The sequence below is a fragment of the Haliotis rufescens genome, unplaced genomic scaffold, assembly GCF_023055435.1.
Source record: "Haliotis rufescens isolate VD_foot unplaced genomic scaffold, xgHalRufe1.0.p SCAF_16, whole genome shotgun sequence".
Lineage (NCBI taxonomy): Eukaryota > Metazoa > Mollusca > Gastropoda > Lepetellida > Haliotidae > Haliotis > Haliotis rufescens.
Genome location: NW_025963846.1, coordinates 24,920,955 through 24,947,457, shown reverse-complemented (window position 1 = coordinate 24,947,457; position 26,503 = coordinate 24,920,955). Strand labels below are relative to the sequence as shown.

At 39.4% G+C, this 26,503-nt stretch overlaps 1 protein-coding gene across 2 annotated transcripts; it reads left to right on the top strand.

The window, feature by feature from the left end:
- On the top strand, positions 1-22,492 carry LOC124133789 (cyclin-D-binding Myb-like transcription factor 1). Of its 2 annotated transcripts, none has more exons than XM_046498325.2 (17): positions 1-91; positions 3,467-3,623; positions 4,971-5,075; positions 5,659-5,750; positions 6,315-6,432; positions 7,048-7,124; positions 7,773-7,963; positions 8,696-8,805; positions 8,929-8,997; positions 10,098-10,257; positions 11,876-11,944; positions 12,122-12,204; positions 13,387-13,706; positions 16,036-16,192; positions 17,135-17,220; positions 17,772-17,928; positions 20,484-22,492. In XM_046498325.2, exons 2-17 carry the CDS (start codon positions 3,470-3,472, stop codon positions 20,579-20,581), a joined length of 2,046 nt encoding a protein of 681 aa, XP_046354281.1. In that variant the 5' UTR covers positions 1-91; positions 3,467-3,469; the 3' UTR covers positions 20,582-22,492. The 2 variants fall into 2 exon arrangements, with proteins under 2 accessions (XP_046354281.1, XP_046354280.1); XM_046498324.2 differs by lacking the exon at positions 1-91 and adding an exon at positions 123-262.
- The last annotated feature ends 4,011 nt before the right edge of the window (positions 22,493-26,503 follow it).

Genomic DNA, 26,503 nt, shown 5'->3' with positions numbered 1-26,503 from the left:
GATATGTTATTACTACGCCCAGTGGCCTCCATCCTGGTTCTCTGTCATCCTGGTTCTTCCTAAACTACCCGGACGAAAACATCAGCACAAGGTCGGTCCTCTAAAACACGTGGACGCTGTCAGTCAGTGTGGCGTTCCTTAGTTCAGGATAGAAAGTGAATGGCAATTATGTTTCGTGAATTTATAATGATTGTGACTTTGCCAAAAGTCAAGAATTGCAAAATGGCGGTTGTTAGAACAGATTTGTCGTTGCAAGACACCGGTGTGTATATATCCAGGGCATGGAGGGGTCTATGTTCTTTGATTCTACACCTGTGTATACTGTAATCTTTCTTTAAACAATTATTGTGATATTTCATGTCACCAGGTTGGATAGGCAAACTATGTCTCTAAAGATGGCATGGTGGTTTGAGAATGGCAGTGTATATTAATCAAACCACAGCATTGATAGCAGTCATAAGCTGACAGTTCTTGGAAAGCTATGTTAAGATTGAGACACGAACTTTTTGTTAGCATACAGAACACAAATTGTAGCAAACATCTATCTATAGGCCTAGCTGCTGAGATGACAAAATGTATTTAATCATTTAGTAGTCAAAACAATACAGCATAAATAATCTGCCTGTCAAATTTTATTATACTTAGTCTATCTACTTATTAGGAATGAGCGTTATCATCATGATCATGATAAAAATATTACTGTGTGAAAAAAATGGAAATCAATATGGTCCAAGTATGTGTACATGGTGATGTTGCTTTTGTATGTTACATTTGTAAATTATCAGTGTACAAAAGTCTCCAAAATTTCAGTCAGACAACTGGACTGGCAACTTTGCAAAGTTAACAGACCATGCAGATGGACTGTTGCCAGTCCAGAATTTTCTGGAGATAACTAGTAAACATACAGACATGCACTTTCGGTAAGCAATAATACAAAAGGCAACATCACCTCGAAATGAAATAAATATCGGTTTACATGTGTAAAACCAGCTTTCGACTCGCATGTTAAAATTCTGCAATATATTTGACGAATTCTTAGGCAGATAAATGCATTTCTGCACAAATTTTGTGCCAGACCGGTCCATTTCTGCACTGCACTATTTCTGCAAAATATTCAGCGACCATGGAATGACAGAATACAGCGGGGACTGATAAACAAACTAAATGACATTAACCTTTTATTCATGACTCTTGTCAGTATTCAGTAGCGTGTCATAATCATGATAATGTTCCTGCCTCACATATCGATACACAAGGCTATGGATATTGCAATACTTAATGTGCAAGAAATTGTACATGTTCCAGGGCCCCAGATAAGCTGTATTTGCTTATCACCAAATAAATTACCATCATGACCATTGCAAGTATGCATGACAAATTTAAAACGACATTAGTATAATAACTCTCTAAGAAATAGGGGCGGTCAGGTAGCCTAATGGTTAAAGCGTTCGCTTGTCATGCCAAAGACCCGGGTTCGATTCCCTACATGGGTACAATGTGGGAAGCCCTTTTCTGGTGTCCCCAGCTGTAAGATTGCTTGAATATTGCTGAAAGTGGCGTAAAACTATACTCACTCACTCTTGAGAAATAAGCCAATGTATCCTTCTGCACTTGGGAAAATTGCGATTTAGGGGGCACTGTCAGAAATTTCCAATACATGAGGGTGATCTTATAATGGAACTTGATAGTGAGAAACAGAGGCCTCAACTGGACTGAGGGTCTTACATGTACCTACATGTCAAAGTACCACATCTTCTACAAGGTGAATGAGCGTAGCAAGGCAAAATAACGGTTGTCGATCATAATTATAAATTATGAAATAATTATAAAAGTGATATTAGTGAACAAGTCTTTTTTATGAAATCTAATAGAAAACTAGCATCATCCATGCACACAAAATGCACCTCACAGAGAGGACTGATGGTATGCTACATTGTTTACATTGAATAGGAGGGCTTGTGCCATATTCTGCTGTCAGCAGTGTACACGCTTCATACTCAAGATACCTGCATCATGTGACTTGACCAGCAGGAGATTATCACAGACACAAATTGTTGTAGCAGTGGTAACTTTATCCTAATTTGTTGTCAAATTCTGAAGTTCAAACAAATTCAGCAGGCAGGGGGTCCATGACTTGATCATGTGTTGATGGACAGCGCTACCCTAGGGACTCGTGCAGAGTTCGACCACAATTCGAAGCAACATTCATTTCCAGGTCTTCCAACCGATCCATTCAACCCAAAATGTCCCCAACTTCACTGTCATTACTTTTAAATTTGCTTTTACATTCATGCCAATATGTGTCCATGGGGAAATATAAACGGGAAAGCCTATAAAGTATTAATTACTGAAATAGGTTACACACAACCAAATGTTTTCTATAGTAACGTAATATTTTTATTTTTAAATAACTAAGCAGTCAACATCTATTATCTGCACATGTGTTCACAGTTTGGCCTTAAAGCAGCAATAAAAAATCACCACCAAAAATGACTGGCTTAGCCAGTTCCTTTTCCGAAGGAAGCTAAACACACCATACCCAGTTCTGCACCAAATGTTACTTGCTTGAAAATATCTGTGGTCAGATTCAGCATAAGTCATCGTGTTGAAAAAGACAGCACTAAATATAGAAAAACCATAGTCAGTTTTAGCAGTAAACTTAAAGGGATTTGAAATAGTTTCTTTTGGCGACATTTTTTTTATTTCTTGGTTTACGAATTTCAAACTCATTTCCAAAGTGAGGTAGGCTAATTAAAAAAAACAAACACTTGACTTTTGTCGTAAAATGTTAGGCCAGGTGTAAAAAAATATATTCTGGAGTACCGGTAACAAAAGTAAAAAAACAACTAAATTTTTCAAGAACATTTTATTATATCCCTGGCACACAGCTTGTGCACGAATGGCTATATAATAATATTCATGTCATGGTGAAATGCATGAAAGACGCCACCATTTTGGCAGCATGGGCGACAATTAAACTTGTCACTACAGCACTTTGCGTCGGCAAGGTTTGATGGTATTAGAGAAGGATCCCAGCGAGAAATATCAGAGTGACTTCCCTTTGCTTTACACTCAACGAGGAAACAAAACCTTTTTTTGTTGAACTTTTTATGCATTTTTTTTTAAGTATGAATCGTTGGTAATAAATAAAGGAGTAATTTGTATTTGTATTTTTTTTTCAACAATTGGACTTTAAACATGTTAAAAGAGCGGCGCATCCGTAAACCAAGAAATAAAGAAAATGTCACCTTAGCATGTTTAGCAGACCTGTGGATATTGACATGGGTGTCCAAGAACAAGATGTTGATATTACCGTGGTGACACTTCATAACATTAGTTTTTTTAAACGTTGTTAACATGGTTAACTTTGCAACTTTGCAGAATTCTGAGGTTTTGAATATTGTCTGAGGTCTATTATGTACGTGATATATACATGTTTTGATATGTTTACGCACATTATTTCCAGTCAATGGATGACGATTTGAACACAGAAAAGGACAGTGAAACGACAAGTGGATTACATACAGAAGCCAGCTCAACTCAAACCGGTACAGTCGTCACAGTACCTGCATCCAACGATACTCCGGCTCAACAGTTTATATTGCTATCACAGCCTGGAAATGGTGAGTAAACACCTAATCAGTGATTCCAGTTGAATATCTAAATATCAAATATCTGAATTGTGTTTAGTGTTGATGCTTGACCTTTACATTTGTTTTATTTTTCTATCAAGATAATCACTGATAAGTCTTTTGTATTTCATGTTTTGATTGAGGAAATTTGAAGCAATGATGCAATTCCTCAAGCAAGTCTAGTGTACACCGAATGCCATTTACAATTTATTTGTCTTGACTTTTGTGTTGTCAACATACCATGTGTACATGATGAACGTGGGTAACCAACCATTGCTGTATGTTATAGTCAGGCCAAACAAGAAGGAAACGATTGTATTTTAGCTCATCTAGCTATTGCTCCACGATGATATTTTGTGATAACTGTCATGTACAGGGATGAGAACCTTCAGCTGATCCGCGAATTTTAGTGAGCCCAAATTTGTTAAATTCTGATGAACCCCCTACAAACACCCCCAAATTATGGACCACGCTCCATTGAAAAGACGTTTCAGCTGAAAAGGAAAATATCCATTCTCATCCCTGCATTTATGCTGTTAAAGAATTTGAATAATTATGAAGTACATATTGATGATTATATACCACTAAAACAAATTTATTAAGAACACCTGATGTTTTCATGGCATGACAGTACCACCTCCGTGGTCTAGTGGTAGAGCGTCCGCCCGGAGAGCGGAAGGTCCGGGGTTGGATCCCCGGCCGCGTCATACCAAAAGACGTTAAAAGATGGTACTTGTTGTTACCCTGTCTGGCGCTCGGCATTAAGGGGCTAAAACAAGGACTGGTCGGCTCGGAGTCAGTATACTGTGTCTGAGTGGGGTATTCATGTTAAACTGCGGCATGGTATCTCAGTGGGCTAGCACTATAAATCGGCATCAGTCCGGACTAGTACAAGCAGCCATACACACACACACACACACACACACACGTATCTTGGACGCGACGTTAAACCCAATTTCTCCTCACCTCGCCTCACCTCGCCTCACCTCACATAACCTCATGGCATGACAGATTAACTAATGTGATACAAATTCAGGTGTTCTTTTACTTCATTTTGATTAGTATATTTAGTAATATCAGCTTAACCATGTTAAAAATAAACCAAGTGCCATTCTTCTTGCTGAGTGAGAAATAATTTGATTTATGAAAAATAGTATTTTGGGTAGGTATTGCATTGAACCATTTGCTCTTCATCAAGTTCATGGCAAACAATGTTTTGTGTTCCATGCCGTGATGTTGCTTGAAATTTGCTAAAAGTGGTGTAAAACTCGTTCATTCCTTTAAATTTGATGTGTTTGTCATTTTCATTGTGTCTTCATTATCTCTAAATGACTTCAGGTCCCCTAACAGTTGGTGTGCAAAATGATGCTGTTGGTGAACCAGCTTCAAAACTGATCCGCCTTGAGGGAGAAGATGGCCAAACATATGTGTTGGCAGTTGCAGGTATGCAGTATGAAAATACTTTAACTTTTTATGTCCATCATTGATTGGTCACCTGGTGTGTCCAGTCGTTCACCATCTGTCCACCATTCCACTCCTAGAGAGCTCACACTTTTACATGTTTTTTTTAACCTTACACCAGCTTTTAGTGTTGTCATTTAAAGTCCCAAACATGGAAGTGTTGAAATACAGTGTTATGTTGATCAGGTTACAGTGTTATATTGATCAGGTTACAGTGTTATCGCATTGATTAGATGAAACTGTTATCGTATTGATCAGGTTACAGTGTTATTGTATTGATCAGGTTACAGTGTTATATTGATCAGGTTACAGTGTTATCGCATTGATTAGATGAAACTGTTATCGTATTGATCAGGTTACAGTGTTATTGTATAGATCAGGTTACAGAGTTATATTGATCAGGTTACAGTGTTATCGCATTGATTAGATGAAACTTATCGTATTGATCAGGTTACAGTGTTATTGTATAGATCAGGTTACAGTGTTATATTGATCAGGTTACAGTGTTATCGCATTGATTAGATGAAACTGTTATTGTATTGATCAGGTTACAGTTTTATTCCAGGTGTGTCAGGAGATGCAGCTGGTATTACAGAGCTCCAGAAGACGGAAACTGTCAATGCTGACATCTCAGATGTGTCGGCCACTATCACTCAGGTAGGGGAACATTCCAACACTTACCGGTGTATGTCAGTTCCAACTTCTGTGGATAGTAAATGGAGTGTTCTGTCATTGCTGAACTCTTGATACAATCAAGGGGCTTGGCGCAAGTTTGAACACAATAGGTATTGTTGTAAAAGAATGTGATTTCTAAGTGTGTGTTTCATGCACTGGAATCTTAGCCATAATTGAATATTCCTGGTATAAACCTTCATGTAAGGAATATATGTGATTACTAATCCTGCAAGAGGCATGGTTGGCCCAGTCGTCTAAGGCTAAGCAATTCGCTGTGCAGAGTTGCGTCCCTTGGGCACGCCAGAAACCTGTGATTGAGGGTTCGAATCCCGGTTCACCCTGATTATGTTTCTTGGTTTGTCCGCTATATCCCCATGGTCGTGGGTTTCACCAAAGTAGTAAACGTCAGACCTGCATCACTTCAGGCTTTTCCCCACATGAAGTTGACATGCCATGATATAACTGAAATATTGTTTGAAGTGGCATTAAACACAACTCACTCATTACTAGTCGTGCAGAGTAATATGTTCCCGTCAATGTGACAAGGTGAAGACAGAGAAGTCTGGGATAGCTGGCCCCAGCAAGAAGTCGTCCAACTCGGCTGAAGATGTCACACAAGCTTGGTTCACAACCAGGGATGATAAGCGGGTCTTGCAGAGTAAAGGTAAGTGTGAGCTCACTGTAATATGGAGAGCAGGACAAAACCATGTCAGCATTCACAGAAATGAATAGAATAACTCATTTGTGTAAAGTTGTAAGGCCTCATTTGAATATGCAGTAAAAATCGGGGTCACAGATGGCCTAGTCATCTTTGGTGCCACAGAGCTGCATCCCATAGGCTTGCCAGATGTCTGAGATAGTTTGAATCCCATATTTGCCTTGATTATGTTTCTAGATTTGTGCTCGTGGGTTTCAATTGGTGAACATCTACATGTACTAAGACCTGCCTTACTTCTGGCTTTCCTCCCAAAAATTAGCATCGTGTGACCCTTAATACAGTAAGCTTTAGTCGTACAAGATGTTTTATCAACTTTGCTGGATTTTGGTAAAGGATGTGGGTAGTTGTGAAAAAAAAGACCGGATCAATTTATATAAAATTTGTGTTCTTTTCAAATGCCTTTGAGGATATTGAGGTTATGTCGGACAGTTACTTCCCTTATCAATGTGTTTTGGTGGCAGCTCTTTTAGCACTTTTAATAAAGGGATAAGTAGTTCTCAGCTTCAGACCTGATCTATTGAAGCTTCAAGACTTGATAATTGAAATCACCTTATTTTACAGGCCATACCTGGAAACAAGGGCAATGGACGAAGGACGAGACAGATCTGTTGATGGAGAATATTGATTCATACTGCAAAGTGAGTAACAGTGGTGTAACTCCCACTGTTCTTGTCTCAAATGTAAACATGTCTCACAATTAACTTTTCCAGCACTTTTCCATTGGCTTGAAATTTAATTCATTTGTTAGACTTAAATTTGTCTGTTTACAGCATCAGTATGGTGGAATCATGATTCTGGGGAAATGTCACCTGACTTTGTTTATACTCGATGACTTTCCATGCATGTACAAAAGACTTCCTTTTGTAATTTTATATTTGGATTAAAATAAATAAATTTCCTTGCAGAATGATCAGATGATAATTTTGATTTAGACTAGGGTTGGTTGGTTGGTTTGTTGTTTAACGCCGCACTCAGCAATATTGCAGCTATATGACGGCAGTCTGTAAATAATCGAGTCTGGACCAGACAATCCAGTGATTGATATCATGAGCATCGATCCACGCAAATGGGATTGATGACCGTGCATCAACCAAGTCAGCGAGCCTGACCACCCGATCCCGTTAGTCGCCTTTTACGACAAGCATGGGTTGCTGAAGACCTATTCTACCCCGGACCTTCACAGGTCTGTAGACTAGGGCTTTGGGTTAGTGGTTAAACTTGCAGATATGTGAGGAGGAGTGTGAATGCCAGTTGAACATGTGACTTGAAGTTGAACCTCCCAACAGGAACGCGGCATCAAGGACCCAACAGAGATCATCTTTGAGATGACAAAAGATGAAAGAAAGGATTTCTACCGCACCATAGCCCGAGGCTTACAGCGGCCTCTGTTCTCCGTGTACCGACGCGTGACTCGCATGTACGACCAGAAGAACCACATGGGCAAATATACCCCCGAGGAGATGGCGAAACTTAGGGAGTGCGTATAATACATGTTTCGTTTTCTCACATCTTGTTGTTGTATTAGGATAAGTTACGTTTCCTTGTGTTAAGATATCACAAGTAATTTACAGTTTGTTTGTTGTTTAACGCCATACTCAGCAATATTCCAGCTATATGAATGCGGTCTGTAAATAATCGTGTCTGGACCAGACAATACAGTGATTGATGTCATGAGTATCAATTCACTCAATTGGGATATGATGACATTCATCAACCAAGTCAGCGAGTCTGACCACCTGATACAGTTAGTACCTCTTACGACATGCTTGGTCGCCTTTTAAATTTACACTGATTAAAATTGTTAAGTTTATTTCTGAAGATTTACAAAACCTTCATGATGTGATGATGCAAATCTGTTAAATGTTAGTTTGCTTTGATGTTTTTTTTGTATACATATTAATGTGGGGGAACGGGTGGCCCAGTCGTCTAAGGTGCCGTGATTCGCTGTGCAGAGTTGCGTCCCTTGGGCACGCCAGAAACCTATGATTGTGGGTTCGAATCCCGGTTCGCCCCGATTATGTTTCTAGGTTTGTCAGCACCATAACCGTTCTCGTCGGTTTCACCGAAGTGGTAAACGTCTGAGACCTGCATCACTTCAGGCTTTCCTCCCACATTAAGCTGACACGCCGTGGTATAACTGGAATACTGTTAAAAGCGGAGTTAAACCCAACTCACTCACTCACTCACATACTAATGTTGTCTACTTCAGATTGCGTATGAAGCACGGTAATGACTGGGCAGCTATTGGAGCAGTACTTGGTCGAAGTGCATCCTCCGTGAAGGACAAATGCCGCTTGATGAAGGACACCTGCAATGCTGGTGAGGAATACAATCAGGAGCTGTCTCAGAAATTTCCTTTGGACTAATTTAATCTAACAACTTTTTCAGACAAATATTTTCAACTGACGATTTGTCTTTATCTGTATCCATATCTGTTTGAAGGAAAATGGCTCCCCGAGGAAGAGAGGAGACTAGCCTCAGCTGTATACGAGCTAGCAGGAGTCAAGATGGGTAGGTAGTGTTCTTGATAGTGTAAACTGTTTGAAATTGGTGTGAAATTTTCATCCTTTATTGTTCATAGTCTTTTTTCTGACTGATATTAAAAGTCAATAATGATCACTTGTCCTTTTGTGTGTATATTCAAGGGGTCGGTCAGGTAGGCTAGTGGTTAAAGCGTTTGCTCGTCACGCCAAAGACCTGGGTTCGATTCCTGACATGGGTACAATGTGTGAAGCCCATTTCTGGTGTCCCCCGCCATGATATTGCTGGAATATTGCTAAAAGCGGCGTAAAACCTCCCTCACTCACTCACTCACTCACTCACTCACTCTAGCCCAGCTTATAAGTCTGAGATTTTAAAATTCCACTTGATTCATTGAAAATTACGATAAACATGTTTTCTGTGTGACTAGTTACTGATCTGAGGAATTATTGCCTATGTTATTTTATTGATTAGTCACTTCGAATAGATAGTTGCATCAGGGAGAGTAACATATCAATCATAGGTAGTACCTAAGCAATCACCTGAACATCACTAGCTCTTCAGCATGTTGGAAGACAAATATTTGGTTTCTCTGCTGTTAATATCGATCTTGTTGATGCTAGCAACTCGCACTAGTAATATCTATAGGCTGCCACCTTTAAACAATCATTGTTTGTCGTAACTATTATTGTTAAGCTTTAACAGCGTTAGAAGCTAACATTTTTAGTCCACTAGTCCTTATAATAACATAAAGTAAATCCCTTAAAAATGGCAAATTTCAACTAGTCCTCAGGATACCTTAAGTATTGGGTAGTTTTGCAAGGACTACAGGACTAGTGCCAATTTCTGACGCTGTTTAAGTGAGTAAGAAGGGCATGACTTTAGCCATTGTCCGAAGCCCGATTATAGAAAAAAAATTCTTGTCTTGTATAATAAGCTTGTACTGGTCCATATGCTGAGACTTAAAACTACTAAAAATAATCCCGAAATTCTGTAGACGTTTTGGCACAGATTTGTAGTATGTACCTTCACTGGTTGAAAGGTTTTTAACCTTGTTTAAGAAAGTGTAAATGAGTTTCATCAAAACCCTGAATAACAACACGTGGTACAGTTTGTATAATGTTTCGTAGGCGAGAGTGTCACGCATGGCTTGTCCTGGGCTGCTGTGGCGGAGAGAGTGGGGACAAGGTCAGAGAAGCAGTGTAGGACCAAGTGGCTCAACTACCTCAACTGGAAGCAGAAAGGCGGGTCTGAGTGGACTCGCCAAGATGACATTAATCTAATACTCAAGTGAGATATGGTATTGTTAACAGTTTCACAACAGAATATCTCACAATACAACTATTCCATGGGGATTTAGGGTGAGAATAAAGGTCCCCAGTAACCTATGCTTGTTGTAAGAGGCAACTAAGTGGATTGGTGGTCAGACTCAGTGACTTTGTTAACTGATGTCATCATATCCCAACTGTGGGGATCGATGCTCATAATGTCAATCACTATGGTCATGGCCCAGACAGGTGGAATATTGCTGGAATATATTGGCACCAAACAAACAAGAAACAGTATAACCAATGTGACAAAATCAACGGTTTTGTTTCTGCGATCAACAAAATCTTGTACCTTGCTAAAGAAAATGTTTGGTTTGGAGGGCAACATCAGCTCATTCCATCATGCACAACATATCTTAAACTCTCTTCAGAAACCAACCCGTAAAGATCGGGGGTAGAATAGGTCTTCAGTAACCCATGCTTGTCCCCCGTAAAGATCCGGGGTAGAATAGGCCTTCAGCAACCCATGCTTGCTGTAAAAGGCAACTATGCTTTTCGTAAGAGGCGACTAACGGGATCGGGTGGTCAGCCCCGCTGACTTGGTTGATGCATGTCATCGATCCCAATTGCGTGGATCGATGCTCATGATGTCAATCACTGGATTGTCTGGTCCGGACTCGATTATTTACAGACTGCCGTCATAGAGCTGGAATATTGCTGAGTGCGGCGTAAAATAACCAACCAACCAACCAACTTCAGAAAGCACATTATACAGTCACTACATGGTTGTCAAGTTGCTTTGAGACTGATTTTAGCTTGTCGCACTATACAGTGTAATAGTTATAGTTTGTAGTCAATAAATAATCAATAAATTAGAATGAAAGACAGATTCAGGTTATCTTTCAAAAAGTCAGAACCATGGGTCAAGGTTAGATAAGTGGCAGCAACAATAAGTCACAGGCCCCAGAATTGATGTTCGTGTCCAGAATATTGTCACTGTTAAATGTTTTATAAGATCCAAACTGCACTTGGCAATCAGATTAGAAACAAGTCCAGTCGAAAAAAGCCTCAATTCACCCTCTTATCGTTCTTGTAAAAGTACAGCCAGTCTTGGAACTTTCCCAGCCAGAAACATCTTGCAGAGATGCTTAACATTACTCTTTTGAGCCTATTTTAAAATTAAGCTATTACGCTTGTCCTCCCCAAAGTACTATTTTCCCATTTTTTTTCACGAAACTGTTAATGCACCTGTCACATGGCGCATTCTACAGGGAGTTAATTGCATATACACTGATATTTCTTTGGAACTCAAAACACCACATTGTCTTTAAGTAATACATTTAATAATGTATTGTCACATGGTGACTTTAATGAAGGTGTGGAGCTTTGACTGCGTGTTTCAACAAGAATGCATTATGCCATGTATACTGGACGCCTTCTGCAAGTTTTTCCGATGCCCTATTGTCACTTAGCTAAAATGACGGGGTTTGGGGGGAGCTTGACCCAACATAAGAGCTTGAATTATATTCTTTCGTAAGTAAATGTGATGTAAATGCTGCCAGTGATAAATAATAGATATATTTACGACAGTTTCAACCACCACTGATATTACTTCCACATGAATGTAATGTTTGTTTCAGAATCGCTAGCCTGGGAGCCTCGGATGATACTGAGATCGACTGGAATGAACTTTCTAGTGACTGGTCAAGGTAACACAACAACTAATAGACGGTATTAAATTCACTGCTAGATAGATGAACTGTCTGAATTCTTTGCATATTTATGTGATCATATTTGAGCAGATATTTACATTGATCATACTTTGGTTGTCAGAATATTGTTGGTTCTCTAACACAAGATTGTTAAGTCTATGATCCTGTTTTCAGTGTGCGTTCACCCCAATGGCTACGAGGCAAGTGGTGGTCCCTCAAGAGACATGTGCCCGACTATCAGGACCTTGTCTTTGCAGGTAAGCAGGCTTAAAAAGGCATTGAATGTTCAGGTTCCTCCTGAAAAGCCTTGGAAATCGTCAAAATGTCTTGAAAAGCCTTGATAGTATGTACAACAAATGTAAACAAAGGATCAATATGCAGATGGAAATAGTGTATTGAGTGAAATTGAATATCCTCTGGTAACATGTTGTTTTTATTTTATAATTTTATTTTACAATGAATAAACATTAGAAATAAGCCAGTTTGAAAAATATCTTGATTTTGTAAAATGCTTTTTTGACTGATGAATCAATTTTTGGGGAAAATGTGCTTTTTTTAAAGTCAAATGATGTGTGAAATTAAAAATGTTTTGACTTGAATTTTCATTTTTCTGTTTTGTGTCATATCAATACTGTAATATGTCTATTTTAAAACACTCATTTAATAATCAAACTTTAAAATGACCATTTTATTGGCAAAATGATTTTATCATCCGGTGCCTCTAGATGGCGCCACTTATTAAAAAAATACCGTGGTGACTTAGTTTTTTTATTGCGTAATTTGATTCAGGACATATTTTCCCACAAAATGATACCAAATATACCCATTTTTTTGTTTTTTGTATGCAACCTCTTTAAGGATATTTTCTCAAGTTTTTTCTTACATATGTTTATCTAAATTTATTGGACTTTTCAAAAATGAAATAGATGAAAAATGTAATGTATTGAATGGGCTATGTAAGATATGATGAATCTCACTGGCCAGTGGCAGAGGTACTAGGTTGACCGCAAGGAACTCTGGTCAAAAGTCAGCGATAGAGGAGAGATGCCATGTTTGTTTGTAAACACTGAAAATAGTACCTACCCTATCTTTTATGTTTACATATTTATCTGAATATGACCCCCATCATCGGTGGATCCAGAGGGAGGGGGTGTCCAGGAGGTCTGGACACCACCACCCCTACCCCCCTACCCCTACCCCTCTCCCTCCTCCGCTTTGAAAGCCAAATGTAGTATGTTGTATGCAGTAAATTTGACTGAGAGAGGATTTTGATATTTTTGACCCCTCCCTTTTATAAATGCTGGATCCGCCCTTGTCCATGGATACTGTTTTTGTCTGTTGGCATTCCGGATTCCTCACTGATGTATATAGGTGTTAAGACGATAAAAAAATGTTTAACATATTGTATGTGATATGTTTTTCTTTTTGACCATTCAAAGATATCATTGAAATCCTGAAGACGATGCATTACCAGAATGTTCGCATCAAGAGCCCAGGGGTGAGGTTGAGAGTGCAGGGTCGACAGGCCAATGGTGAGATCGGCCTCCAGGTCCCCTTGAGTCTGCAGCCTGGCGTGTCTCTAGACGGGGAGGACTCCGAGTCTACATTCCAGGCCTACGAAGTCCTGCAACAGTGGACACCTGGCAACTCCAATGCACTGCTGATCACACAACCGCACAACAACCCTGCTGTCTCCTTCAGCGGCGCCAGCACCATGTCCACGGACCACATCATCGTACACACACTGCCAGTGTCACAGGTAGGACAACTTTGAGAGGCATTCAGAAATTGGAGTACTAAGTAAGGATAAGATATATGGATTAGGATCAACGTTTAAAGGAGCAACCACCCATCAACTGTAATCAAGGCTATTACAAACCCCTCAGTCATAATCCTTTTGTTTATACTACTGGCTTCACCTGGTAAGGTGTTTACCTTATATCACCCCCTTTGTGTACATAACAGGCGACCCGTGAAGATCCGGGGTAGAATAGGTCTTCAGCAAACCATGCTTGCCGTAAAAGGCAACTTTTCTTGTCATAAGAGGCGATTAACGCGATTGGGCGGTCAGGCTCGCTGACTTGGTTGAAGCATGTCAATCCCAATTGCATGGTTGATGCTCATGATATCAATCACTGTATTGTCTGGTCCAGACTCAATTATTTACAGACCGCTGTCATATAGCTGGAATATTGCTGAGTGTGGCGTAAAACAACCAACCAACCAACCAATATAACAGGCTTCTCCACTCCAGTGTAACTACATCCCAACCTACTCAACTGTATGATACTGTATAATAATCAACTGCCTCCTACATGTATACAGTGATCGCTCGCTATTGCGCTACCAATGGGGTCCAAATAATTGGTGGGCGTTATAGACGATGAGCCGTTTAACCGAGGCCGAGGCGGGGGAGCGCGCTCGGCAAATCTCAAATCATCAATAGGCCTATGTGTTTATCTCACGTCACGTCAAAATAGTATATATTTTTATGGACCTAGATCTACCTGTAATATCATTCATTTATTAAATCTGTCATATTTCACAATGTCTGAAATACGTATTCCATTCTAATTTATCATTTTTTATCAATAAATTAAAAAATTATTCACTATTTCCCGCGATGTTATTGAAAATAAAATTCTCGGACACACATTTCGACAACGGGTCCGCATCGAACATGTCAAAGAGCAAAATAAAGACTATTTTAAGCAAATCTTTAAATATATTATACAAAGTGATAAATAAAATCAACAAAAATATATCTAAAAGTAATCAAACTTACATCTAAGTTATTATTTCCATCGTTTCGTGCGATCGCGTGTAATGTAAGTCAAATGACATCTCGGCTTTCGTCGCCTTGAATTCTCGGCTCGGACACAACGTTTAATGCAAAAATATATGCATGAAAAATCTTTGTCACAGCTCGTAACCTAGCACGATACATTCGCAAAGTTCCATATTTTTAATATATAACGTGATTTCCTGCTTAAAACGTTCAGAATAACACGATTTAACAAAAAATCTTTCGCTAACTTCTGAAATTTATCAAACACGAGCTTTGTATCACAGCTTGATTGGCTGCCTGAGGTCACGTGCTCAAAATTGACCAATCACGAAACTTATAGCAGATTTCGGCAAGAAAGCGTCATTAGAAACAAATTTTAATCCAATGAAATCGCTTGTTATAACTACGGGGAAAAAAACAGGCGATGTTACGAAAGCGCGATTACGAAAGGAATGACCGCCGTGTTGTGACAGCAACTATGTGTGTGTGACAGTTTAGCCTTAAATTGGATTGCCCACTAATTAAGAATATAAACTTCACTTGTGGCTCTCTTTTATTGCATGCATGCGCTTCTAAGATCAAAGGATGTATAGTGTGAAAAGTTAACTAGTAGAACAATCGTATTTCCGGGACCTGCCGCGGATGTTTTCAAACAGATTATTAGAACTCCATTCAGCGATAAACCGTTGATTATGCAATGAGAAGCGTTATGTGCAAATAAACAACGAACAACAATACAATCATGTCTGTGTAAAACTCTCAATATTAAAAGTGTACATAAATTTTGGGAGCCATGCGTTACCGCGCGTAATAACCGAAGTAGCGCTTTATCGAAGAGCGCAATAGCGAGCGATCACTGTATATGCTTGTCAACCACACTCTGTACCTCACTTGCTCCATAACAGTTTTAGAACCAACACTAAAACGTTGCTCCTAATTGTAATAAAGAAGTTGTTCATCCATATATGTTATCCTTACTTCTCTATCTCTATATGGGATAAAATGCCAGTATACAGGATCTATATTGAATTGGCACCAAGTCAAAGAATCATTATGAACTCTACTTCTGTGTATGATATCTCTGTTGTCATTTTGAATGAGTATTTGGTTTACTGTGTTCAACATGAAGGCTAAAAGCTGCAGTGTCAATGAAAATTCAAAAGAAAAGCATTAAGTTTCATCAGACCAGTGACCCCCAAGAAGTGCCATAATTTTTAAAACGGGTTTATGTTACAAGAATGGTTTGTTCGTATTATGAGAATGCTTGTTTGTATGAGAATGCTGTCACTTTCTCCATCAGTCGGACGGCCATGTTAAGAGCGGGGAGAACGTGACGGTGCAGATGAACCACCAGCCTCATGTCATCATCAGTGCCGCCAGTGATGACGGCTCACTGGACGGGTCCGTCATTACCACTTCCATTCAGCTCCCGGATGGCATGGACTCATCAGAACAAGGTTAGCTTTCATACAGAAACAAATATATATGAATAAAAGAAACATCACATCATTGCTTTCTGTTCATCTTTTGAAACTCATCAGGGTTTTAGATATCAGGGGCCCGTTTCACAAAGCGATCGTAGTGCTACGACTACTGTAACTCCTATACTTTAATATAGACTTATGACCGTCTTAGCCCTACGATCTCTTTGTGAAACGGGCCCCTGTATATTTTCTAGGACACAGACAGACTGTAACCCCAAATGTCCCATGGAGTTTTTCAAACATAATAATGTGCTATCAAAAGTTGATTAGATCATGAACATGTCTAATGCCATTTGTCTCGATCAAAATCACCGAGTCATGCCTGACCTTTTTGTTCTTTTTAACTTGTCCGTCTTTCTTTCATTGAAGCCTGGGGAAACTTCAGGTTAGAATATAGGGCCCCATCAGCTGTATCATCAATTACATGGCATATTGCTGATTGTGGCATTAAACAAACAAAATAGTTTTCTGTGTTTCTGGTTTAAATTCGATCATGTTGAAGAGGGGGCACGGGTGGCCCTTGTCCAAGGCGCCGCAATTCGCTGTGCAGTGTTGCGTCCCTTGGGCACGCCAGAAATCTATGATTGTGGGTTCGAATCCCGGTTCGCCCCGATTATGTTTCTAGGTTTGTCAGCACCATACCCGTGCTCGTGGGTTTCACCGAAGTGGTAAACGTCTGAGACCTGCATCACTTCGGGCTTTCCTCCCACATTAAGCTGACATGCCGCAATATAACTGGAATACTGTTAAAAGCGGCGTTAAACCTCACTCACTCACTCACTCACTCACTCACTCATGTTGCAGATCTATGACTCATGTTGGATTCATTAAGAGTTGTAATAGATTTGAGGGACAACATGATCTGATACAGGTTGTTGCTCTGTCTGTGTTATGAATTGGGTGAATCTGTTGCAGAGTGCCACCAGTACCAGCTGTCCAGCGAGGCCTGTCAGATGATTGATAGTCAAGGGGAGATAATAACAGGACAGTTTTCAACGACAGTAAGAAAGTGTACATTATACTAGATACTACGGAAATAAGTGCTTATATATTCAGTATATATTTTACTTATTTTGGTTAATGTACATCAAGTACAACCAATTGTCACGCAAAGCGAGTTTGGAAATGCTTTTGTATTTATTGCAAACACTTTTCTAGTTTTTTATGTCTTCTCATGTCTTTGGCTCTTTCCAAGTACATGTAAGTTTTATCACATTGTTTAATAGTGTATGGAACCCGTGAAGATTCCGGGGTAGAATAGGTCTTCAGCAAACCATGCTTGCCGTAAAAGGCAACTATGCTTGTCATAAAAGGCGACTAACGGGATCGGGTGGTCAGGCTCGCTGACTTGGTTGATCCATGTCATCAATCCCAATTACGTGGATCGATGCTCATGATATTAATCACTGGATTGTGTGGTCCAGACTCGATTATTTACAGACCGCCGTCATATAGCATGAATATTGCTGAGTGCGGCGTTAAACAACAAACCAACCAACTAATAGTGTATGTAAGGAGGGTGATGTTGATGTTTGGTTACCTCCCTTGACAGGCTGTGTCAGCAGCAGATCTCCATGCTGATGTGGCCCAGTCGGTGTTGAGCTCTGGAGCATCGGGGGCTGACATCGTGGTCCTGGAGCCAACGTCCCCGCCGCATTTCTCACAGTCAAATAGTAACGACGGCAATGAACTCATGAGTGGCTTCTCAGGTAGGAAAAGTATCAAGAATTTTATCACCACTTTCAATTGAATCATTTCAGAACAACTTGACCCTAATTGTACCCCCGACTTTTAGGTCGTGGGTACACAGTTATACCAAGGTTCCATCTGTCCGTCAGAAAACTTTTTCCGCGCAATTTCTCTTAAACTATTCAGTGGATTCTTCTCAAACTTAGTACATATAATCTGTGTCATATGGAAGGGGTGCAGTCAAAAGAAAAAATTTAATTTTCCATTTTTTTATGAATTTTTCAAACCCTAACCATGCTAATCCTATCCTAGCTATTTAATTTGAAACTACTGACACACTAGGCAGGTCGGGGGTATTAGTGAGCCACGCTCACTTTTTTTTCTTGTTCCTTAATAGAATTTTGAATTTTTTTAATTCACAAATAAATTGAAGAGCAATGCTTGTCTTGTCTGATTTCAGTCAAGTTTATTCTCCCAATTAACCTGCAAATTAGATAATATTTGTGGTTCTAAATCAGAAGTAACTATTATCATGATTATGACAAGTTTCATACATGCTTTTCCTTTGTGTGCTACTGAAAGGATTCCAGAGCAGAACTTCCAAACTGTTGAACATTTCTTGATGAGACTTGTTATGCAGATCAGTCTAGTGGTGAATTGGTCCCTTTTCATGATTTCGGATTAGAAACAAATTGAGTGAGTGAGTGAGTATGGTTTTACGCTGCTTTTAGCAATATTCCAGCAATATCACGGCAGGGGACACAGGAAATGGGCTTCACACATTGTACCCATGTCATAAATCAAACCTGGGTCTTCGGCATGACGAGCGAACGCTTTAACCACTAGGCTACCCGACCGCCCCTAACTTGTATGGAATGGAGGGATTGCTACAGAGGGAAGGGGAGAGTAGGATAAGGGCCTTTTTTGAAAGTTATCAAATTTGTTCAAATGAATGAGAACTTGACTTTGTTCATTTCAACAATCGCATGTTTTGGATTTGTGACAACACTACAGGTTTTCTGGAAGTGCTTTTCTCTTATTTGAACATAGCCAAGTATGTTTGCTATTTGGGTAGATAAACCCAGTACAGACATATATAAACTTCAGGCTTGCTCATACTCTTACTCTTGAAGTCATAAAAATCCACTTTTTGTAACTCACCTTAGCTTATGTATTTGGTCATGTCAGAAGTCCAAAACATGCAAGTGTAAGAAAGAGAAAAGGCTAGTTGCCAGCCATTTTGAACGAAAGAGAAAAGGCTAGTTGCCAGCCATTTTGAACGAAAGAGAAAAGGCTAGATGTCAGCCATTTCGAATGAATGAGAAAAGGCTAGTTGCCAACCATTTTGAACGAAAGAGAAAAGGCTAGTTGCCAGCCATTTTGAACAAAGAGAAAAGGCTAGTTGTCAGCCATTTTGAACGAAAGAGAAAAGGCTAGTTGTCAGCCATTTTGAATGAAAGAGAAAAGGCTAGTTGTCATCCATTTTGAACGAAAGAGAAAAGGCTAGTTGCCAGCCATTTTGAACGAAAGAGAAAAGGCTAGTTGTCAGCCATTTTGAATGAAAGAGAAAAGGCTAGTTGTCATCCATTTTGAACGAAAGAGAAAAGGCTAGTTGCCAGCCATTTTGAACGAAAGAGAAAAGGTTAGTTGCCAGCCATTTTGAATTAAAGAGAAAAGGCTAGTTGTCAGCCATTTTGAACGAATGAGAAAAGGCTAGTTGTCAACCATTTTGAACGAATGAGAAAAGGCTAGTTGTCAACCATTTTGAACGAATGAGAAAAGGCTAGTTGTCAACCATTTTGAACGAATGAGAAAAGGCTAGTTGTCATCCATTTTGAACGAAAGAGAAAAGGCTAGTTGCCAGCCATTTTGAACGAAAGAGAAAAGGTTAGTTGCCAGCCATTTTGAATTAAAGAGAAAAGGCTAGTTGTCAGCCATTTTGAACGAATGAGAAAAGGCTAGTTGTCAACCATTTTGAACGAATGAGAAAAGGCTAGTTGTCAACCATTTTGAACGAATGAGAAAAGGCTAGTTGTCAGCCATTGGAACATGTCCAATAATTTTAAACCGAAATTTTTAATATTTGACATTTACTTAAGTTGTTTGATAGGCATTACTTAGAAGTTGACGGATGACAACAATTTTATGGATAACAACTTCTTTAATACTGTAAAAACAATGTTTTGGTATAGATCCTTATACCGTTGTCATATATTCTGTACTATGTCCCTCATTCAGTCCTGCTTGACAACGGGGCGGTCGGGTAGCCTTGTGGTTAAAGCGTTTGCTCGTCACGCTGAAGACCCGGGTTCGATTCCTGACATGGGTACAATGTGTGAAGCCGAAATCTGGTGTCCCCCGCCATGATATTGCTGGAATATTGATAAAAGCTGCGTAATACCATACTCACTCACTCACTTGCTTGACAACAGTATAAGGATCTATACCGAAACGTCGCTTTTTTACAGTATTAAAGAGGCTGTTATCCATAAAATTGTGTCTACCTTGAGATTTACTGTGTGCCAAATAGGGCCCTTATCATACCTCATGCTTTCATATCGTATTATATTGACAGATCCAATCCTCACGTCCGATGCCACCGAACTAATGGGGTCAGCGTCCGACTGTGAGAACGACAAGAGTCAGACAGGGCTTAGTGAAGACATACAGTGACACTTCCCCCTGGGTCAAGGTCACAGCACTTGAACCAGGCACTTTGTCAAGGCCACATACCTGATGGTCACAAGGAGGCATTATGCGAACTGATTAGTGATGAAGCGTGTCACGGTACGACAATTGTGATTTTGTTTTCTACATGTGCCAAGCTGGATGCAGGGATGGTAGTCTCTGTGCAGATGTTTGTATGGGTGTGGCTGTATCAATGAGAATGTTTTTTTGTTTTATAAAAACAATGAAGGTTAGCTGGGATCTGGGGTACTTTATGAGTATATTGTAATGGTGTGTATCGCCATTGACCTGCAGATCTGTGAACAACTCTCATTCATGATTATGCAGCAAACTTTCTGTGTGACAGATGTCTTTACTTTCGGTGTGGAAATATATCTTTCTGTGATATGCAGAAGTCTTTGTTGTATTTACAGACTTCTGTTGTTGGGCTGCAATGATTCGTGTGTCGTTAAGCTATGTGCGGGAAACGACAATTTTCATTTCCTTGCATACCCTTTGATGGTATCAAAATGATTATACATTAACCTGAGCAAAAGTGTTTCAACAATTTACCAGTCTTGAGACAAAGTAATGAGTTGCCTAGATCCATGTTGCTTTCACAACAGTTACAGCCAGTGGTTCCTTGTGATCTAGTGAATAAGCGATTATGATAAATGTATATGTTAAATAGGTGGATGTAAGGGGATGATTTTGCACCGTCCAGTGTCAAACTACAGTGTTTGTGGTGTTAACTAATCAAAACACAATTCTTATTTTGTATTTGTTGGCTGTTATAAGATTATAAAAGTTTGCCCTACTTAAATATTTAGGAACGAACATCGAGTTCTTACATGCAAGTTTGTACAGAACAAAGGTAGTATTTGTTATGGCCTTGGTGTCACAATCGCTATATATGTATGGAGGTGTTCGATGCGTACATGTCTATACTGCAGTGTCGGGTATTGCAGTCAGCTGTGATCCGGTCAAAGCTTCTGTATAATTGTGTACACTCTTAAGTATTTATTCGCGCATTAGGTACATGTGCCATGATATTAATTATTAGAGATACCCATTTCATGTTTTCTTTTAACTATTTACCATCTGAAAGTGCTGGAAATTACTAATTGTGTAAATTGTTCGAACTACCTGATGAAGATGTTTTTGTCATATGGTCATAGAAATATATCAATGAATTTTGTGATTGTAACATTTTGGCGAGATTTGTAAAGTAGATCAGGTACATGTTAATCATGGATTTGGTATTCAACCATCTCTGACGATGAAATAAAGATTTTGTTTACAAGTGAGGTGTTACCATGTATATGATGTTTTGTATATTTTTCATATACATTGTACATCGGAATTGTTTGCCTGTCAAAGTATTGCATTATCTTGTCTTGCAACTAGAAGTTTGACATTTTGTGTACTTTAATCATGTTATTTAAACATCCTTTTGGCTCTCCTTGGTTGTACTAGCAGCAGGATAGACAGTTGGTTGCACGTGCGCCAAGCTCCGTTGCAAGCTGATCTTTATAATGCATGGTACATGGCTCTTTAGAATGTTATATCAAAGTGTAAGAGTAGGGATGTGTTATGAATTGGGGATTATCCTCGTAACTCTTCATTCCTTAAAAATTCTGGGCTCCCTTTGTTTTAAAGGAATGGAGTTACTCGGACATTCCCCTCTATGTATACTCAGTGTGGTGGAGTTGTAGATCCGTGTTTATCAGTCATGCTAGAGTGCGACCAGAAAGGATTTGTTCATTTCATCTTGTTAACAATCACCCCTGTACCCACCTGCTACTTCATATTTATTATGCCCTCATGAATATCATTTTTCATACATATGCAAAGGTTCAAAATATTGAGTTTGTGTACTAATACATTTGATTTTGAAAATAAACATGTTAAACAATGTCCTGATATTTGTTGAGGTAACAATGTGCATCAAGATAGTTCAAATAGTAACTTTCTGCATGGCTATTTTGGGAAATTTTGACTTGTCATGTGTGATGTGACTTAATGCCAGATATTCCAGCTTCATGATGGCAGCCTGAAAATAGTCAGGGCCAGACAAAACAGTGATCAATATCACAGACATTGTCACATGCACCAGGGTATGGTACAAATAACCGGACCCGTAAAGATCCGGGGTAGAATAGGTCTTCAGCATCCCATGCTTGCCTTAAGAGGCGACGGGATCGGGTGGTCAGGCTCGCTGACTTAGTTGGTGCATGTCATCAATCCCAATTACGTGGATCTATGCTCATGATGTCAATCACTGGATTGTCTGGTCCAGATTTGATTATTTACTGACCGCCGTCATATAGCTTGAATATTGCTGAGTGCGGCATTAAACAACAAACAAATAAATACAATTAACCGAGTCTGACCAACCGATCCATTATGTCTCTTACAACAAGCACAGGCTGCTGGGGACCAGTTCTATGAGGGAATCCCCACAACCCAGAATGTTCTCAACAGTTACATTGAAACTTCAAGCATTGACTAGTTTTAGTTTTTACACTTTAATACAGAAGTAAGTTTGGCCACATTCTGTGATCATATATTGTTATGGATGAATATAAAAAAACACCTCCCTACCTACCAAACTGTGTAACTGGTTCCGGTGCCCGAAACATGTTTTTCTAATGGCCTTGGTAGACAAGTTTGTGAATAAAAAAAAAAGTAACTGAAAATATTGAAATATGTTTTCTTATACCAGGATACAGGAACATTATATTCCATGTACAGTCAAGTCCCATTAATCCGACATCTATGGTTGCATATGATTATGTCGGATTAACAAGTATGTCGGATAAACGAAATTAAGTAGTATCAACGTTCGTGATCGGAAATCGGACAACTACATGATAGAAAACGATTCAAACACGTAATAAAAAAAATATAAAATAAATACAAATATTCATATAGTTGTGTTACATTGTTAGCGGAATATGTTTTCTAATCATCCAGCCTCTAAAGTTTAACACAAAACAACTGTTACAGACTGTATGACCAGCCGATTCGTCTTGCAACAAAACACGGGCTGTGTACTCGCGGGCAGATGACCACGGAGTACGCTGATCATTGTGTTGGATTAACGAGACCGAATGAGTGGTTTCGGTAATTCGTTGCAAATTAGGTGTGTCAGAGTCGGAGTCGGAGTCGGAGTGCGAGACTCTCGGATTGACAGGTCTAAATAGCACTGATTTAATCGGTTCCCATCATTAGTGTCGGATAAAGCCAATTGTCAGATTAACAAGACTTGACAGTATATGTCGGTAAATGTTTTGGGGTTCATGCCGACTTTATTCATTCCCATCATGACGAACTGAGGTGGCTGATTGGTTATTTCATCGTCCCAGAAATATTTATATTTACCCAGGTAAAATAACAAAAACACAACCATCAATATTGATACAAGGTTTATGTACATTACAGAACATCAGAACGGAAAGATAAATACTGTACAATAATGATGCTATAGACTTAAGGTGACACTCGTCACACAAGTTATGTTAAATGGAGCGTATTATGCTTTGCATATCAAGCACTTCGTGGGTCTCTGCAAGCCATATGTTTGCACTCAAAGACAAAGGACATGGTAGAATATTGCTCTTTTGCTGCACACATTGAAAACGAGACGGAACTTAACCACAACGTGTATTTACAGCACTGTCATGGGTGACATGTTGTGAAAAAGTTCAAGGTATTGTTGCACAAAGCGTTTTAGCACTACGACTGTCGTAAATCCAATACCGTTACACAGATGTACGATAATTGTAGTGCCAGGATCGCTTTGTGCTTTGGGGCACTGAGGGGTCTTCTGTTTATCAATAATATAACAATTTTCAAACCTGCAGAAGACCGTCAACCTTTTCAGTGGCTGAAAAATGGGATACTTAACAAACATATAAAATGCTGCTTTGACAAAAAGAACACTTGGCATTGTGAACCATTTTCTTGACAGGTCATCCTGTCTGGCATGGTGTCTTTTTGAGCTGTCAACTGATTTACTCACGTCTGATTCAGCACTTGACAGAAAATATTTCATGCTAAATCCCAACTTTATGAAAGGAATCAGGAAGATGACATTGGGAAGCTGTTACCATGGTTACATGACCAAGGGAGGAGGAGCAATGTCCTGGCTGTTAGTGTGGCTTTTGAGTGAATGTCGTTGTGGGCTGTAGTCACAATATCCCAGCTTTATCACACAGCCTGTCAATATCAAGTCCGGACCAGACAAACCAGTGTCTGAAAACATGAGAAACAATCGTCGACACAGCAAAGTCAGAGTGCCTGACCAACAGATCCAATTTAGACATCCCTTGTGACCAGCAGTGGGATGCTGGGAACACACTCTCACCCTGGTCCTACAGTGAAAAGTGAGTGATTTGGGTTTATCATCCAAAACTGGCTCCCACAGGAGATATCCTTGGGTTAGATCAAGCGATATCTACATTGTAGATATCGCTGCAATGAAATTGCATCACAATGTTTTGCAGACCATTGTGACGTCACTGGTTACCATGACGTCACAATCAAATGACATCACTAATGGCTCTGCTACTGAAGCTGTTAGCAGTACTTTTTACACTGAAGACACTGCTAATTACTGTTTACAAACTGAAAAAGTTGGAAGAATGATGTTGGATGATAAATAAAATCTCACCCTCATGTCTTTTGATATCAAATATATCAACACTCGTTGATAAAAGTGGCAAAAATCCTCGGCCTCGGAATGTTTCCACTTTTATCAACTCGTGTTGATATATTTGATATCAAAAGACACTCGGGTGAGATTCTCAATTTAAAGCCGCTTTTAAAATTATTCCAGTTATGTCACTGCGTGTCAGCTTAATGTGGGAGGAAAGCCCGAAGTCATGCAGGTCTCAGACGTTTACCACTTCGGTGAAACCCACGAGCACGGTTATGGTGCTGACAAACCTAGAAACATAATCGAGGTGAACCGGGATTCGAACCCACAATCATAGGTTTCTGGCGTGCTCAAGGGACGCAACTCTGTTCAGCGAATCGCGGTGCCCTAGACGACTGGTTCACCCATGACCCCCCGTGAAAATGAAATACACACTCCTTGGCTGGCATGAAGTCAGCATGGACAATTCATGGATGGGTGATATTCTGAGAAAGTCGATATCAAAACACTTTATTTTTTGTGCCCTTCATGACATGAAACCTGCATCTTGTTTGGATACTAAAGTACTCACGGAAATGAAAAAAACCCTGTTTTTTCGACCTCAGATCTTAAATAAATGCAGTTAATATACAAAATAGGTAAATATTCAAACAACTAAATTAGTACTAATTGGGCCATGGCACAAATACAGCGTATCAAATGTTTTTATGCCTTTTTACACATAAAAGTGTGTAAAAATGTGAATAAAACAGACTATTGTGAAACAGGGCATAACCAGGTGTAAGTAGATCAAGGTGACCTATGACACCTTGACGACAGGTGAGAACAGGTGCATAATGCCTATAGTCTGTTTCTGCTATGTCAATTTGGACTTAGTTATATTTTTGAATGTTGAAAGTGCCGACAAATTACCTCCTGTAAAGTACATTTTGTATTGTTCACTGAGATCAGACTAGTACTTTTCGAGTTGTTTTGTTATTTCGTATTTACAGCTACGTAACACTTTGTGTCGATTTTTAAATTGAGAAACAGGTTTTTTTCATTTCCGTGAGTACTTTATGCTCCTACTGGAGCGAAATCGTTGTTATTAAAAGGATACATTGATACCCTGGTCAATTAACGCTGGCGTTCATGACATGAAGTCCAACTTACAATGAGATCAGAGGATGTAGTTCAAACATTCACAAGAAACCTCTAACTACAAGCATGCACAGCGAGTCACAATCACAGAAACATGCAACCAAACTGCAAAGGAAAAAAATTTATTT

What these genes read in the sequence shown, in the direction of transcription:
- LOC124133789 (XM_046498325.2), top strand. Translation starts at nt 3,470, where the DNA reads ATGGATGACGATTTGAACACAGAAAAGGACAGTGAAACGACAAGTGGA. An exon ending in GACATTAATCTAATACTCAA is followed by an intron (nt 10,258 to 11,875) that starts GTGAGATATGGT and finishes TGTTTGTTTCAG; the next exon opens with AATCGCTAGCCTGGGAGCCT. An exon ending in CATGGACTCATCAGAACAAG is followed by an intron (nt 16,193 to 17,134) that starts GTTAGCTTTCAT and finishes AATCTGTTGCAG; the next exon opens with AGTGCCACCAGTACCAGCTG.